The sequence below is a fragment of the Solanum dulcamara genome, chromosome 4 (assembly GCF_947179165.1).
Source record: "Solanum dulcamara chromosome 4, daSolDulc1.2, whole genome shotgun sequence".
Classification (NCBI taxonomy): Eukaryota; Viridiplantae; Streptophyta; class Magnoliopsida; order Solanales; family Solanaceae; genus Solanum; species Solanum dulcamara.
The window spans coordinates 80170256-80188451 of NC_077240.1; the positions used below are offsets into that span (position 1 = coordinate 80170256).

The window sequence follows — 18196 nt, forward strand, 5'->3', positions numbered from 1 at the left end:
ACTAGCCAGTTGTTGTATATATATGTCCGGTCCACTTTCGGGACTTGTACTCGTCTTTTATTTTATAGCAGCTCTGTACTTGTGACTTTCAGGTTCTGGGAGGGATCTTTAGTTGTTTAAATTATGATTTGGTTTACTTCCGCTTATTCATTCTGTTTACTTTTATAATTCGCTACTCTTATTTGATTTCTTCCCTCAAACCCATTACTTGAAGTTCCGGGTTGAAGAGTTGGCTTACCTACTGATGGGTTATAGTAGGTGCCATCATGACCTGATGAAAAGTGGGTCGTGACAGTTATCTATTCTAATAATTAGAAAATAAGTTGATAGATGGCTCAAAACTAGTCAAAAAAAATTAGATAAGAGAGCATAAACTTGACGTAAAAAATCAATAAAATGTAGGACAAATATTTTGAATGTTCATTATAGTTAGTAGGGAGTTTGCTAGACAGACATTATTTAATAGCATCTTTTGACGATAGATATGAACAAAAGGCTTTGAGAAAACTAGTGTTTTTAAAATTATATGAAGCACATAATAAAAACCAACGAATAACCACGTATAAAAGAAAAGTTAGTATCTTGAAATTAATCATGTTGTGATAATATCCATAGAAGTTTCGATGGAAAAACTTAGTGTAGCGTATAAATTTAATGTAACTTGTATCGATTCCAACAAACTTATGTTGGCCGTGATATCAATGCCCTCAGCCTCGCGGAGCATAACCAAAACATGAATAACAACAATTCATGTTCATGTTTTTGCGAGGCATCGTACGGCCAAATGAGGACGTGAGAAAGGAGAAGATTTAAAAAAAATGAAGAGGAAAATTACCAAGAAAGAAGAAAAGGCTCGTCCAAATTGTTGAAGACATTGATAATAACATTGTCATTGGTGACAGAGACAATATCAGGACCAGGAAATTGCCCATTAATCAGAATTCCCTATACACACAAATTAAAACAGAATACTATAAGATCATCACACAAAATTAAAAGAACAATTTTTAATCATCTATTACTGAAAATAACAGCAATTGTTTTTTAAAGAAATCGACCTTTTGAGGAAGGCCTAGAGGCCAAATCGTTCCACAAGTAACATTCCATTCGAAGAATCTGTAAGGACTCTCTGCTACTATGTTCACAACTAGTAACACCACTAAAAACATCGTTAACTCTCCTTTTAGCGGCATTTTTTCGTATTTTAATTCTATAAGAAAAGTTTCTGAAGTTTAAACTACGAAATGATATTGATAGTAGGTTAAGAGTAGGAGGGAATTAAAGTGTACATGAAGATGAAGGCATATGTGTATATTTATAAGTGGTGTACAAACTAGTTAAAAGTTAAGTGGGTAACTAGTGAGCAAGTGGCCCATACTTACTCATAGCTATAAAAATAATTAGAGGAGGAGAGGGAGTAAATTTTAAAATGGAGAAGTAGAAGGGGCAAAAAGAATAAAGATAAAGGATTGGATTGTCAGTGAGGAGTACATAGAAAGAATTAAAAAAAAAAATTATTCAAATGTGGCTTATGGACCCGCATACGGATTTGGTTGAATTTAGTATATTTTGTTTAAATAATGTATATTGTTTTAGTAAATTTATTAAATTTAGAATTCAGTTACTATCACTTAAAATCGTCATTATAAAATTTAGAATTTATAAAATTGAAATTCTAATTTCGGGTTCATACCAAACTAAGTTCACTTTAACTCTGAGAAAAAACACCAATCACAAAATGATGCATTACTCGTAGTCCATAGTATTTTTAAAAAGGTGAAAAGGAATTTATATTTAGAAGTTAAAATTGTGTTTTAATATGTATTTAATTTGAAAATAAAGAAGTAAAAACTATATGAATGAAACTTGAAAAACTAATCAAAATCACTTTTTGACCAATATTAACTCTAAAAATTTAAGTTTTTTATTTTGTTTTTTGGAAAAAGGAAAAAAGAATTTATGTCTATGGGCATTAAAACTTAACTGATTTTGTGGTAGAAAAGTTTGTTGTAGGACTTTTATTTATAGTGTGTCTTATCAAAGAAATAATAACAATTTCATTTGTTAACTAATATTTAATTAAACAAAGTTAGTTATGTATTTCAGAATTCGTACATATATAGTTTTCGACTTAATTATACAAAAACGTGTAAATCTTTGGTTTTTGTTCATTAAAAAGAGTAGCAAATTTGTTCACTTAATCATGTGACCTCTTCACATGCCTGCTGTTTTCTTCTGCTTGGTTTGGAAGTGGCACTAATATTCCAAATTAATTATCTCTATGTTTCTATTTATGTGATGGTATCGATTGGTTAAAAAAAAATAATTAAAAATCGAAGTCTAACAAGATATAAATATTTATCCGATCATAAATCAGCTTACTGAGAATAAAAAAAAAATTAAAATCAAATCATTGGAACAAACGGAAAAAGTATATCACATGAAATGATCTAATATATTATTTTCCTTGATTGGTGATAAATTAATAATCACAAAGTTCAAAGCTTAGAGTTGAGTCAACAATTATGTATCAAAAGGGAATGGCCAACTTGGAATTTAAAATTATTATGTTCTTGAAAAAGTCTTCCCTGTGTGTGTAACTTCAATTGTGAACTGATCTGTGATGTGTGTTACTATTAAATGAAGTTACACATAATTATTATGTAAGTAACTTGGTTGTGTATTAATCATAGACGAAAATAGAATCAAAAGACAAAGTAGGATAATAGAAAAACAAATTAGTTAGCAAACACTTATCAATATCATCTGCCATAATATACTTTTTTTCCTTTCAAGTTGAGTATAAAATGAAATCAAAATCAAAAAAAAAAACTAATTTAAAATCTTTTCATATTTATTAAATTTTATAATCAGTCAAATTACATCACATAAAAAAATATATAGATAATATATTTAGTGCCTGAAAGAGTAATTTGCTAGTAATTCCATATGAATCAAAAGATCACATGAAAATGGATTTATCTTTCTATATTTATTCAGCCAAAATGCAGATCTCTATGCACATTACACACAAAGTCCCACTGAAAAACCCAAAATAAATATATTTTTAAAAAACAAAACTCATACTCTAAACTTTGAACTTAAAAGTGCACATCTTACTGCACAAATATTTTGTTTAAACCAAGTCTTAGTACCATAATTAGACAAGTGGACTGCATTGAGGCAAGAGTCAGGATTTCAATTTTATGATATCTACATTTTAAAATAATAATTTTTAGTGATAGTAATTAGGTTTACGTTTTAATGTATAAGTAAAGCAGTCAAAACTAATAAATTCAATCAAATATGTAGTTGAGCTTCTACGTCCTCCGCACTTTAATTCTAACTTCTAAGTAGGGGTGTACATGGACCGGGTTGGTTCGGATTTTTTACAAATCAAACCAAACCATTTTTGTCGGGTTATTAAATCTATAAACTAAACCAAACCAATAAAAGTCGGTTTTTTCGATATCAATTTTTCTCGGGTTTTTCGGGTTTTTTCGGGTTTTTCGGGTTTCTCGGGTTTTTTGGGTTTTTTCGGATTTTTTTGGGTTTCTCATAGTATCTAATAAAAAGCACATAGCAGTGCTTCTTAAAAAGAGTTCTAGTACAAAATATCAACATATAAGATGGAGGCACAACACTGTTTGAAGTTTTAACTTTATAAGATAAGTTTTTTTTGTATATTATTTAGATGGGCTACTCAAGTCCAAATCTAAATGTAAGAAAGAAAACAAAAATTATGAAAAAATTTTAAAAAATATTTATAAATTACATTTTAATAAATATTTTTATGTATAACATAATTTAAAAATAGTATATCTATAATCGGGTTGGTTTGGGTTCGGTTTGACTTTTTTTAGTTAAAACCAAACCAACCCTATAATGGTCGGGTTTTTTTTTCAAACACCAAACCAAGTCAAATCAAACCACTAGTCGGGTTTTTTTTCCGGTTTGGTTCGGTTTGTCGGTTTGGTGCGGTTTATCGATTTGTCCTGTACAACCCTACTTCTAAGTCTTACTAATGGGAAGGGAATTAAATTTGGGGGAGGGTGGTTATCACATAAAAACAAGCTAAAATTAGGAATATATGAAGTGACAGATCAATATGAATTTCGTAGCTAATTTCTGTTTTTTTAAGTGTTTGAAGAAGGTCGACATCAATTAGATTTTAAAAAAAACTTATTTCATTGATTACTTTTTCATTGTTGTTTTCCTAATTCAATTGGAGATGAGTTTAAATTTTATGCATAGTAAGTGTATAATTTATTTTCTTTAATACTATAAGGTAATTAAATTGACATATATGATAATATATATGTAATAATTCATATTCAAGCTCGATATGATAACATGAAAAATTGGTAAAAACTTAGTTATTCTCTATTAATTTATTGAATGTTGTAATTATTAATACTCACAAAATGATAAATCATATTTATTGGAAGAATCGTTTCCCTCATGCAAAAATAGAATTGAGGATCTTGTCTACATTTGATACCTCTAAAATGAAGTTTTTATATTTTGTTTTTTTTCTGCAAATTATGAAAAAATAATAACAATATTGATTGTGAATTTTGTATGAATAAGAAGAGTATATACAATGGAATAATTCTATTTTGGGAGTAAATTAAATATAATCCATTTGTTTTTGTTGTTATCGATTGACAGAGACAGATTCATGATTTTGAAGTTTATAGTAAACTCAAGTTAGTACTATATAATAATAACTTAAGTCATAATTAAATACGCTATTTAAATACTTTATGCACAATGAATGTATAATTTTTTTATTAAATATAATTACAATATATATTATATATAGTTTTTTAAAAAAATTATATAATCAGGTAAACTTGACCTACAATAAATACTATAATAAGTTAAATTTCAAATGTCTGAGTCAGATAACATATAACTCAAGGAGATTGGAAAATGATGCATATTAATTAACCAATAAATGATGATTATGTTATGATTCTCAGTTTGGAAATACTCTATATATGCAAAGAAATTAAAATTCCATGTTGGTCATAGTAGGGTATAGTTAAGCTCGTGATTAATAATTTTTACTTTGATGGATAATTGATCGGAAGATAACTTCAATTTGCTCGGCTAGCAGTCGGACGATGTGCTTATCGATCTTGTGTGACGAGTTACTTTTCTAGGACGGACAACTGTGCGATAATACTACCGAAACAGAAGAGCTTTCGTAGAACATGATATGATCTTAACATCCTCACGAGGTAGTAATGAGTTTCACACGCTCTAAGCTTGATAATTACACTCATTTTAAAAAGCGGACACATTTTATAATGTAAATAATTATGAATAACTTTGGAATACAACATAGCGTTTGTAGTCCAACGGTTAGGATAATTGCCTTCCAAGCAATAGACCCGGGTTCGACTCCCGGCAGACGCAGCATTTATATTTTTTAAAATTTTCTGATGATTTTTAAAATCTATATTAAGCGAAAAAATAAAGACATAAAAAAATTAAGGTATAGTCTCTTTCTCCCATATAATATAAATGTTAAACAACCAAAATGACATACCAAGTGTAACCATAAACTCTCTGCTCAAGTAAAGAAATATCGAAAAACAAGTGTGAAACAAATAAAGTAGCAAAGAAGTCAAGAGGAGATTGTTTTCGATAAACTCGAAGAAGTCATGTTGAAGGTTGTATATATCTTTGTTGTTCTTGGATACATATACAAGTGTATTATGGTTAAATAGTATGTGTACAACTGAAGACAAGTCAAGACTAAAGTAAAAGATTTATTTGTATAAGTCACGGTGGACAAAGTCATCTGATACCTATGTTGATGGGATGTAGCAGGCATCCCGTGAAATTAGTCAGGTGCGTCCAAGCTGACCCAAACAACTACAATGACATACCAAGTGTAACCACAAGTTTTCGATAGACTCTCTGAGAAATATCGAAAAACAAGTGTATGTGAAGCAAATAAAGTAGCAAAGAAGTCAAGAGGAGATTATTTTCGATAGATTCTCGACTCAAGTAAAGAAATACCGAAAAATAAGTGTGTAAAACATATACAGTAGCGAAGAAGTCATGTGGAAGGTTGTATATATCTTTGTTGTTCTTGGATACATATACAAGTGTATTATGGTTAAATAGTATGTGTACAACTGAAGACAAATCAAGATTAAAGTAAAAGATTTATCTGTATAAGTCACGGTGGACAGAGTCATCTGGTACCTGTGTTGGTGGGATGTAGCAGGTACCCCGTGGAATTAGTCAGGTACATCCAAAATAACCCAAACACCACCGTTATAAAAAAGTAGTAGTATTTGTCTGTTACTCTGTATAAGCTAAACATGAATATGCAAGGACTATTATGAGTATAGTATCATTTGTTTTCTCTTGAACCTGTTATTGGTAGAAAAGCTGCCAAAATCACGGATACCTTGGACAACAGAAATCCGATCGTTCCAAGCATGAGATCTTGCGGTGTCAGCACTCTAGCAACGTCTCCGAGAGCATATTTTGCTGCAATGGTAGTAACTGCAAGAGCCAATACTATGTTTAGCACTGAGCCTTTGAATCCCTTATCGGTTTGATCAAGAGTTTGAGTTCTGTTACTTGGAGTCAATTCTGAAGATGGTATACCGTCAACAGACCTCTGCACGAGTAAGAGATAGAGGAATCCTCCGATACCACCTGTTAAGAAGGCGATTGCAGACTTATCCCCAGCTAAGAATGCAATAGACGAGCCAGCAATGGTAAGGATTGCATCGTAAAGCAACAAAGATAACTTCAAATCTGTGTATTCCTTCATGGTGTCTTCGTTTGATATGTTCTGAGTGCTAAGGGAAAATGATGGTGAAGTTTTCTCACTTAATGATACAATGTTGTCCTCAGAAAACTCAGTAACCGAACATGGTCTAAACTCCATCATGGAACTATCGCTTTTCTCACCGAGCAAGACATCCTCGATATCAAAGTCATACTGGATGGCTGTACAGTCTGATAAATTCTTCTCATTTCCTACTGACTCGGAATTTAGAAGGGAAATGACAGTTATGCTCATGCCTCCAAGCCTCCATTGACCTGCTTATTATTTAACAGTTTAACACCAAAAATTCAAAAACATTCGAGCTTCATGTCTATTAATTTCCTTTTTGATGCTCAAAATATGCATAACAGTAATCAAACAAATGCTTCATAGCTATGTTGATCGGACTCTTCAAAAATGTCCGACCAGTTTTTCTGGTGCTTGATGAACTTTTACTGTTGAGTAATCAGGATTCTTACTGATTTGAAACAGATTCAGACGTAGTGTGAAGTGTAAATGGAGATGACTACTTTGACAAGTCAAATGCAGTTCGGAAAATATCGATATGCCAGCCAGATGTACTTTTCTGGACAAAAAGATCACATCTCGATCCTTAGAAGAATTGATCTTACATGCTATGTCGCTCAGACTCTTCAGAAATGCTGACGGTTGCATGTCGGATCCTCCAAAAGTAGTGCATTTTGGAGGATCCAATACGGATGCAACAACATTTTTTTGAAAAGTCTGAGCAACATAGCGTATGTCAGTTGGAAATACTGACCTGATTCTGGGCTGATCCAAACAGCTGCAATTTTTCCAAGTTTAGGTCCCTCAAATACGAACTCATCTACGGAACCTCTTTGGAAATGGAGAAGATCAGAACCTTGTGACTGCACAGAACTGGCATTCTCCGGACCAGCGAATATCCTCTGTAAGATTGAATCACCATTTGCATCTATCAAACAAAGCAGGACTTCAGAGTTTATATCGGTAAGATCTGATCCATATGCGCTACTCGTTTGCACTTTGACTTTGTAAAAAGAGTTGGATCTGTCCAATTTCGAATGATTGAGCATGTTTTCCAGCGACCAATCTCCACAGAATTTTATGTCAGTGGCTGGTAAAAGGCGGGAAGGTTTTACATAGTCCCGAAAATCTGAAAATTAATTGCATAAACCTAAGTGAGAAGCTGAAACAAGATTACTAGCATAAATGAGTAAATGAAATACTACGTCTACGCCTAGTAGGTTTGTATATGAGTCTAGATAGAGTGGTTTGTTCATCTCTGGCTCTCTACTCAACTGAAGTCAGAAGAGTACACTTCATAGATCTAGACACTAACAGCGATTTAAATCGTTCCATTGAACATTACCCCTCTTTGATACTTACACCTCCATGGAGATTCACATTTTTGCGAATTTCCTACCTGAACTATCACTAACTATTTATCAAAACACATCTCAAGTCCTCAACTATCAGTTGTTCCCTTTTACTTCATGAAATATCACCATCGTTCACATAGAAAAAGGGAACAAGGAACAACAGTGAAATCTACCCAAGGATGTTACATTCTCTATTTTTTTTCTTTTTTCTTCATTTTGGTTACTCTTGTGTCAACATGCTATAGGCAAGGCAACTCAACAACAATTACGCCCTAGTCCCAAACAAGCTGGCTTGACCATAAAGTCTCCACTTCTTCATTTCACAACATCATCATATTAAATAATAATAATAACAACAATAATATTAGAAGTTCTCTAACAAGGCTAAAATCTTATTCCCCACTAGTCGATATCAACCTATATGCTGGGGCGTAGATAGAGTGACGCCATAGGTTCGGCCGAAGGCAGTATCTTTGGTTCAAATCTTGTATATATCTTAAAAAATCATTGAATATGTACAACTATTAATCTAGAACCCATAAACTTTAAATTTTGGCTACGCCTCTAGCTATATGGATCTTATTTTTCCATTGTACCTATCTTTAGCTAAGTCTTCCTTATCCCAACGATTTGTACTCTCTCGAAACAACTTCTTTCACTGTATGTTGCTCGAACTCTTCAAAAATCCTTTAAAAAAATGCATTTTTAAAGGATCTAACATAGGTGGGATAATATTATTGAAGAGTCCGACTAACATAGCTAACAGACTAACCGTGTATAATAACAAAGTTGCATAAAAATAATACCCAAAAGTTAAAAACTACTACTCCCTCCGTTCCAATTTACTTCACACACATTTGACTTTGACACAAAATTTAATGAAAAAAAGCTAAACTTTTGAAATTTATAGTCCTAAAATACTTTTCCACTATGTGATGATGTGTGTGACTATAATTTATTTTATTAATAGTATTTTTTTTAAGGGATTAAAAAGAAAGTGTGACAAAGAGAGTATAATTTTCTGCTTCAAAAAGGGTACCTTGAAAGTCTGATTTTTTGAAGTGAATATTCCAAGAACAACTGCAAATCCTTCTTATACGAATTGGGTTTATTGGATTACTCTTTGGGACATCAATTTGAGTTGCAAAGATCAAATTTTTCATGAATAATAACTCCATTTTTAGCTAATTTTCTCACTTTTTCTTGAAGCTGATTTTCAGTTTACAGAGAAAGAAAGAAGAAGCGTATGGAAATGGAACAACTAAAATATCTTATGAGGCCCAATGTTAAAAAAGCCCAATAAGAAGTGATTTGGGCTATTTTGATTATTTTTGGGTCATTCACACAAATGTCGGATGGTGTTTAATTTTGGGAAACTTACATAAATATACTATATTAAGAAAATATTTACCATCTATAGCAATAAAAAAAATTACTGAACACTTATAATACATTTATAATATAGTTTTAATATATATTTCAGAGAACTATTTATAAAACATATATAATACAAAATTTATAGATGGATGATCTATTTATCACATACTTTAATATATTTATAATACATTATGTCAGTTTCTTACTATACAAACATAATATATATTTTAGAACACTTATTATACATTCATATTGCATGCATAATTCACTTTTAATACAAGTATAGATTTATCATAGTATTGCTATAAATGATAATAAATAAAAAAATATTGCTAAAATTAATAATTAATTTTTAAAATATACTCACTCAAGTAATTTTCACTTTAATTTTGTATAACTTACATAAATCACATAGTGTAAAAGGGTTAATTATAATTTTTTTCTACCATTTTTCAATTTACAGAAATCTTTTAAAAATATGATAATTCGGATACATTAATTCAGTAATTCGGATATATTAATTCAATAATTCGGATACATTAATTAGGGTTTATGGATCAACATGTAATATTTAAAGCATGATATATTGAACATAGAGATAAATCATGAATCCTAATTAATGTATTTGTATTACTGAATTAATGTATTCGGATGAAAAGAAGGAATTTTTGAAATGGATGGAAGTAATGGAAAATATGGTAAATAAAGGAGTGTAATTAGGTAATTTTTCCTTTAATTTTTGTCTTTCAATACTTTAAGCAAAAAAAAGTGATCAAAAATATTTTTAACATCGAGATAACAAATAATTTTCACTCAGTATAAATTTATAGTTCTATATCATAATGTAGCACAAGTTGTGCCTTGAAAGACGTAACAACAAGTTGTGCCTTAAAAGACGTAACAATTTATGTCGCTTAATTCCTATCAATCTTATGCAAATAGATTGAGACAAAAATTCAGTTCAGAACCTACAAGTTATGTAGTAAAAGACATAACATAACTTAGTTCCTATAGAACTTATGCCAATAGAGGCAAAATTTCAATTTCAGAACCCACAAGATATGCTGTAAAATACATAACTTATGCCGAGCAAGACAAAAGTTCTCTAAACTTATGCCTAGTGAAATTAGGTCGTAGAAATACTACACAATTTATGCCGCATAACTTAATTCTTACAAAATTTATACAGAGCGAAGCAAAAGTTCTCTAAACTTATGCCTAGAGAAATTAGGTCATAGATAAGGGTGCTTTGGTCTATAGATTTTCATTAAATGAGCAAGAAGAACAAAAATTAAAGACCATCATATTTGAAGGCAAAAATTAAAGGCTACCTAAAAATATGGCCAGTCAGTGCAAAAACTTTATTCGTGGAGTAATTTATTGGAATAATTACAGTCCAATGTCTATGGATAATCTAGTTTACAAAATAGCCATCAAATGTATGAATTTTGATATTTAAATTTAATTGTTGCAGTAGCTCAATTGGTGAAAGGCGATCTCCCTGAGAGTGGACGTAAAGGAGCCCGAGGTTCTAGGTTCGATTCCCATGAAGCCCTGCAGAGTGAAGGAAGGGATGAACAAACTGACCCTGAGTTAGACAATATCTGAATATGTGGGCCCAGAAAGGGAGTCGTCATAGTTTCTAACAAAAAAAATTCAATTAGTAATTAAACTTCACAATATAATTAGTACTTCCTTTTGATCCTTTTTATTTATCACTTTTAAGTAAAAATATTTAGTCTAAAATAATTGTTACTTTAGAAAATCAATAAAGTATTACTCATTTGAGAAAGAGCAAAAGGTATTTTCGTCAAATATCCTTTTGTACAAACTTAAATAAATAATTTGCATGGCGGACCACTGATGGACATGGTGGGATGATTGTGATTTTCTCATACTTAATCAAATGAATCGAGTCCGAGTTTTGAAAATATGAGAATAATTTGTCCCTTAGTAGGCCTACTCTATGCAAAATTTAAATTAGTCAAGGCAATAACAGTCAACAGATTCAATGTGTAAGATTTGTAAATACTAGTATTTAATTATGACCCTATTTATTATTTTAAATTTATTCGAGGTCATTACAGAAATTCATAAACTTAAAATTCTGTATCGAGTGGTGGTTTATGATCTTAACCATTAAATCAAATTTACAATGTTCAAAAACTCCAAAATTTGACAAAATTGACTGATAATTGTTCTAAGAACAGTATCATATGCTTTTGATATTGGCATAAGTTTGGTCTTTACAGATAATATTCCTCAATTATTTATTCTCTTTTACTTATTATTCCAAACAAGAATTTGGTTCTAATCTATCCTACCATCAAAGAAAAAGAAAATGAACTTGTTTGGAGAACACACAATTAATGTAGAATTTAAGCCACTTATATTTTTTCAAAAATTAATAGTAGATCGAAGCATGTGCAAGTTGATCCAAAGTTGTTGTTATTAGGGAGTGTGCATCGGTCGGTTCAGTTTGATTTTATGTATTATCGATTTTCGATTTTGAAATATGCTAAACCAATAACAAACTAATAAAATAATTTTTTTTATCGATTTTTGATTTATCGGTTTTAGTTCTTAATGGTCCGATTTTTGGTTTAATCAATAAGAAAATGCTGATAAAATAATTATATGACTTCTCTAACAATTTGGCGCGATAACACATAATAATATAACTTTACGGAATGCTCATAAAATAAAAACAATAGTAACTAACATGAGAAGAACTCTACAAGTGCAACACAAATAAAATAACTAGGATAATAATGTGAATTGAAGGCTAAAGGACAAATGTATTGATATTAATATTTAATATTTATTTAGAGGTAAAGTAGTAAATTACTATTGTTTTAATGAATTATCGGTTTATCCAATATTAAAAATCAATATCGAACCAATAATCCGATAATTGTTTTTTATAAAACCATCAAAAAGCCATCAACCCAATAACCCAATAACATTTTTTCGATTCGATTTATTGATCGGTTCGCTTTTTGCACACCCCTAATTGTTATTAAGGAGGAAAAACACAACAAAAGAAAGAAGTTAAGGATGTCTTTTCGAGAGAAATAATTTAACTTTAAATTCTACATACCTTTCAGCCACACAAATGACTATAACTTATTTTCGATTACGAATTTTTCAATTTTTTTTCTTAGTTACTCAAACCTCACATGTTAATTGTTGAATTGTTTTTTCCGCTGTTAATTTGTTCACACAATTAGTCATGCAAAACATAGGTGGCTAAACTTAATATTGCCGCCGTTCCATTTTATTTGACATTTTTTAAAATTAATTCTTGTAAAAAGAATAATATGTTTTAATATTTTTCTTATAAAAAAAATTCTTATAGCCAAATAAATATTATGATATATTTAAAATTATAATTTTTTTTAAACAAAGTAAAACAAAAGTATTAATGGAAAAGAAGATGGTTTAGAATACATCCCATTTTTCTCCTCAATAATTTTAAAATGATGTTAAAAATTCATTTCATGAAAATATTTTGATAATTATACTAAATATTTTTTGAAGTAACGTTTGATCACGAAAAAAATCCCAAAATATTTTCTTTTGATATATTAATTATTAAATTTATTATTCAGAATTTGTTAAATATTTAATAGATTAAAAAAATTCAACTTACCAAGGGATTATTTTTGTCATTTGGCGATACGTATCAAGCTTTTTTGGCCAATTAATAAATGAAATTAAAAAAAAACACATGTTTTTTTTATATTTTTTATATCTTGATATTATTGAAGATTGTGTTTCCACATTATAATAATAATGAATGAATAACGTGAACAAGTTATTACTCCTCTTAGGTCATAGTCCACTTGATATTAATCAAAAAAATATTGAGCAGAAAATATTAAACAAGAAGGCTCCAATTGAGGTAGTGCACTACCCAATTTAGCACCATGTGCAAATATTAAAAAATATAAAATAATAAACCATAACAACTTTTTAGAAACATAAAATAATAATAATAATAATAATAAATAATAATAATAATTTTTTTTTTCATATAATTATTTGATATTCAGTATCATTGATCCTAAAAAATATTTCTATTCATTATTTTTCTAAATCTTAAAATTCAAACTCGAGATTTTTAATTAATCATAAAGAGATTCATTATCCACCACACTTGTTTGGTAGTAATAAACATAACTAATTATAAAAATATTAATACAAAAGAAAAAAATTGAGACAATAATGATATGAATTTTGTCTCCTCCTCCTCCTCCTCATCCTCATCATCATCATCATCATCATCATCATCCTCCTCCTCCTCCTCCTCCTCCTCCTCCTCCTCCTCCTCCTCATCATCATCATCATCATCATCATCATCATCATCATCATCATCCTCCTCCTCCTCCTCATCCTCCTCATCATCCTCATCATCATCCTCATCATCATCCTCATCATCATCATCATCATCATCATCATCCTCATCATCATCATCATCATCATCCTCATCATCATCATCATCATCATCATCATCATCATCCTCATCATCATCATCATCATCATCATCCTCATCATCATCATCATCATCATCCTCATCATCATCCTCATCATCATCATCATCATCCTCATCATCATCATCATCCTCCTCCTCCTCATCATCATCATCCTCATCATCATCATCCTCATCATCATCATCATTATTATTATTATTATTATTATTATTATTATTATTATTATTATTGCACTCTTGCATATTTATTGCAAGAGTCAACCCTCTGCAATCATCATTATTATTATTATTATTATTATTATTATTATTGCACTCTTGCATATTTATTGCAAGAGTCAACCCTCTGCAGACGTTGTATGTTCAAATTTCAGTGAAATCCTTTTCGTTTGTTAACAAGTTACGTAATGTTTATGTTGGTGAAAGATAATAGACCGTCTATACTATAAATTAAGGTGCTGTAAGTTGATTCAGATATTATTATTAAAAAAAAAGTTTTATTTAAAATTATTTCTTATTCGAGAATTGTGAAATTTTAGGTATATTTTGTAATTTTTTTTTTTAAAATCTTGATAGATAAAGTTATTTGATATTTGTGTTAGTAAGACATAGTAATAGATATCTCATAAAATTAATTGAGATGCGCACAAGCTAATTTGGACACCACCACAATATATTACTTAAAGATTATTTCATATTTGAGATGCATGAAATTTTAGGTATATCAAGTGATTTTTTTTTCTCATGTAACCAAATCTTGATGGACATATAATTACATATATCTATTATTGAGAAGTAGCCAATATCTTATAAAATTAATCGAAATATGCACGCAAGGTGACATGTTGGTAGGAGATAGTAAATATCTCATAAAATTAATTAAAATGCGCGGAAGCTAATTCAAACACCCTCGCAATATACCATTTAAGATTTTCACATTTGAAAATCATGAAATTTTAGGTATGCTAGGTGATTTCTATTTATTTGTTTAAATCTTGATGGAAAAGTTATTCAATACTTGTACTAATGAGAAGTAGCATATAACTCATAAAGTTAATTGAAGTGCATGCAAGGTGATGTATTGTATTGGTAGGAGGTAACAAAACTTCATAAAATTAATCGAGATGCACACAAACTTATTCGGACACCATCACAAATATACTATTTAAGATTATTTCATATTTGAGAATCATGAAATTTTTGGTATCCAAGGTGATTTCTATACTAGTGAGAAGTAGCAAGCAATACTGTCATTAAATTAATTGAAGTACACACAAATTAACGTGAATTAGTTGAGATGCACGCAACCTGACTCAAACATCATCCCACTATACTACTTAAGATTTTTTTTTGATTCCCCCCATGTTTGAAGCCTCCAATAGAACTCTGACTAAATCAAAATTATGCATTATAGAGTTTATGACGCTCCCAATATAATTTTTTTCATACCAATTAAATTAATAGTGAAATAGTCTCGCCGCTCCTACTGTCCACTCTTGTATATTTATATTACTACATCTTCCAAGAAACTTGTTGAGTCAATCATTTCACCTCCCAAAACCAAATTTAGTTGACCCCCCCAAAAAAAATGACACAAAAGATTGAGACACAAAATCTTGATTTACATACCTCCACCATGACAACAGCCACCATAAAATCACCACAAACCACCCAACACCTCCCTACAACCACCCACCCCACCACCCCAAAAAACCACAAACTAACCCTCATACCACTAATCTTCCTCATATACTTTGAAGTAGCTGGTGGTCCATATGGTGAAGAACCAGCAGTTAAAGCAGCTGGTCCTTTACTAGCAATTCTTGGATTTCTAATTTTCCCCTTTATTTGGAGTGTACCAGAAGCCCTTATTACAGCTGAACTCTCAACAACTTTCCCAGGTAATGGGGGTTTTGTCATTTGGGCTGACAAAGCTTTTGGACCCTTTTGGGGTTCTTTAATGGGTTCTTGGAAATTCCTTACTGGTGTCATAAATATTGCATCTTTCCCTGTTTTGTGCATTAGTTATTTAGAGAAAATTTTCCCAATTCTTGATTCTGGGGTTCCAAGAAAATTGGCAATTCTTGGTTCAACTTTGTTTTTATCAGTTGTTAACTATACTGGTTTAACAATTGTTGGGTATTTTGCTGTGGCACTTGGGGTTATTTCACTTGCTCCTTTTATCATAATGTCATTTATTGCTATCCCAAAGATTCATCCTCATAGGTGGTTGAGTTTAGGTCAAAAGGGGGTTAAGAAAGATTGGAACTTGTTCTTTAATACCCTTTTTTGGAATTTAAATTTTTGGGATAATGTTAGTACTATGGCTGGTGAAGTTGAAAATCCAAGAAAGACATTCCCTGAAGCACTTTTTTCTAGTGTAGTGTTCACTTGCTTAGGGTATATTATACCACTTATGGCTGTAACGGGCGCGGTCGCAGTGGACCAGCGCGATTGGGAGACGGGGTTTATGGCTAATGCGGCGGAGATCATATCGGGGAGGTGGTTGAAATTTTGGATTGAAATAGGTGCTGTGTTGTCTGCCATTGGATTATTTGAAGCTCAATTGAGTAGTTCAGCATTTCAAATTTTGGGTATGGCTGAAATTTCTTTTTTACCTAAGTTTTTTGGACTAAGGTCAAAATGGTTTAATACACCATGGGTTGGGATAGTATTGTCAACAGCAATTTCACTTGGAATGTCTTATATGGATTTTCAAGATATTATTTCTTGTGCAAATTTCTTGTATAGTTTAGGTATGCTTTTGGAATTTGCATCATTTCTTTGGTTGAGGAGGAAATATCCATTGATTAAAAGGCCTTATAGGGTGCCAATGAGATTGCCACTTTTGGTGATTATGTGTTTGATTCCATGTGGTTTTTTGGTTTTCATCATGGCTATAGCAACAAAGATTGTGTATTTGATTAGTGGATTGATGACTATTGGAGGGATTGGATGGTATTTTTTGATGAAGTTTTGTAAGTCAAAGAAGTTGCTAAAGTTCAATAATAAGGTAGATGATACTTACGAGTGAATAATCAATAGGGAAGTAGTTGGTGTGTATGACTTTTCTTCTTTTTTATTTTGCATTTTCATAGATGTGACTTCATATATTGGAAAGATGTTGCTTTATTTCTCAAACAATTGAATGCAAAAATATCCTTTCTTTTGTCATTCATTTTCTCAATTTTCTTTTGTTTTCTGTACTTCTTTTTGGTTTTCCATTGATGTTCGATACCTGTATCGAGTCCTCAATTAATTTGGACTTGTGCTATGAGGAAAGCGTTTCCTAATAGAGGGCTGAAAAGAGATCTTATCCATTCCATCACAATCTGATTGAGGACAATTACAAGCTTGGATGTCCTCCTAATTACCACCACAAACCATCACAAGCTTTGTCTTACTTCTTTTTGGTTTTCCATCGATGTTTGATGCATATATTGGGGCCTCAATTAATTGGGACTCACGCTGTGTAATGCCTATTTAAGGGGAAAGCATTCCCTAACTAGAAGTTTTTTCATAGTCACAACTCGAAAGGGACCTCATCTATTTCATCATAATTCATGGTGGTAAATATTTTTGAAGTGGGTAAGTTACACACATCTCATCTAATAGCTTAATCTTTATATTTTGTACTTCGAATTTAGAAATAATGGTAAAACACACATGAACTATCATTTTTTTTTAATCTCACCAATGTAGTTAATTAGTGGATTGATGACTATTGGAGGGATGGGATGGTATTTTTTTGATGAAGTTTTGTAAGTCAAAAGAAGTTGGCTAAAGTTCAACACTAATGTGATAGTGATATTTATGTTGAATAATCAATAGGGAGACAAGTGGGGATGATTTTTTTTTGTCTTTTCTAGTTAGTTTGTGATTTGTGAAGACTTTTTATAGATGTAGACTTCATACATAGAAAAAATGTACACTTTTAGTTCTCAAAGAATTTGAATGCAAAATATGATTTGATTTGTCATATTCATTTTCAATTTCTTTTGCATTTTATGGTTAACATTTAATTTATATACATTGACGATGTGAAAAATGTTATATCGTAATGAGTTAGACGTTTTATTTTTCAAGTCATTAATTTCACTTATTATTAGTTACCTATAATCACCTCTTTAAGTAGTTTGATAGTGCAAA

The 18196-nt window shown here is 30.7% G+C and overlaps 2 protein-coding genes and 1 non-coding gene across 5 annotated transcripts; 2 read left to right on the forward strand and 1 right to left on the reverse strand.

Moving 5' to 3' along the window:
- The first annotated feature begins 5352 nt into the window (after nucleotides 1–5352).
- TRNAG-UCC (transfer RNA glycine (anticodon UCC)) lies at nucleotides 5353–5424 on the forward strand. Its single transcript has one exon. It is a non-coding gene; the product is annotated as a tRNA-Gly (tRNA).
- Nucleotides 5425–5862: 438 nt separating this feature from the next.
- LOC129887827 (uncharacterized) lies at nucleotides 5863–9405 on the reverse strand. Of its 3 annotated transcripts, none has more exons than XM_055963058.1 (4): nucleotides 9221–9405; nucleotides 7581–7955; nucleotides 6431–7074; nucleotides 5863–5931 (listed from the first exon to the last, which is right to left on the reverse strand). In XM_055963058.1, the coding sequence occupies exons 1-4, from the start codon at nucleotides 9357–9359 to the stop codon at nucleotides 5887–5889; spliced, it is 1203 nt and encodes a 400-aa protein (XP_055819033.1). In that variant the 5' UTR covers nucleotides 9360–9405; the 3' UTR covers nucleotides 5863–5886. The 3 variants fall into 3 exon arrangements, with proteins under 3 accessions (XP_055819033.1, XP_055819034.1, XP_055819032.1); XM_055963059.1 differs by lacking the exon at nucleotides 5863–5931 and having other exon boundaries at nucleotides 6067–6528; nucleotides 6607–7074; XM_055963057.1 differs by lacking the exon at nucleotides 5863–5931 and having other exon boundaries at nucleotides 6067–7074.
- A 6148-nt stretch (nucleotides 9406–15553) lies between these two features.
- LOC129887828 (probable polyamine transporter At3g13620) lies at nucleotides 15554–17639 on the forward strand. The gene has a single exon (XM_055963060.1). It carries the CDS (start codon nucleotides 15636–15638, stop codon nucleotides 17079–17081), a length of 1446 nt encoding a protein of 481 aa, XP_055819035.1. The 5' UTR covers nucleotides 15554–15635; the 3' UTR covers nucleotides 17082–17639.
- Nucleotides 17640–18196: the final 557 nt, after the last annotated feature.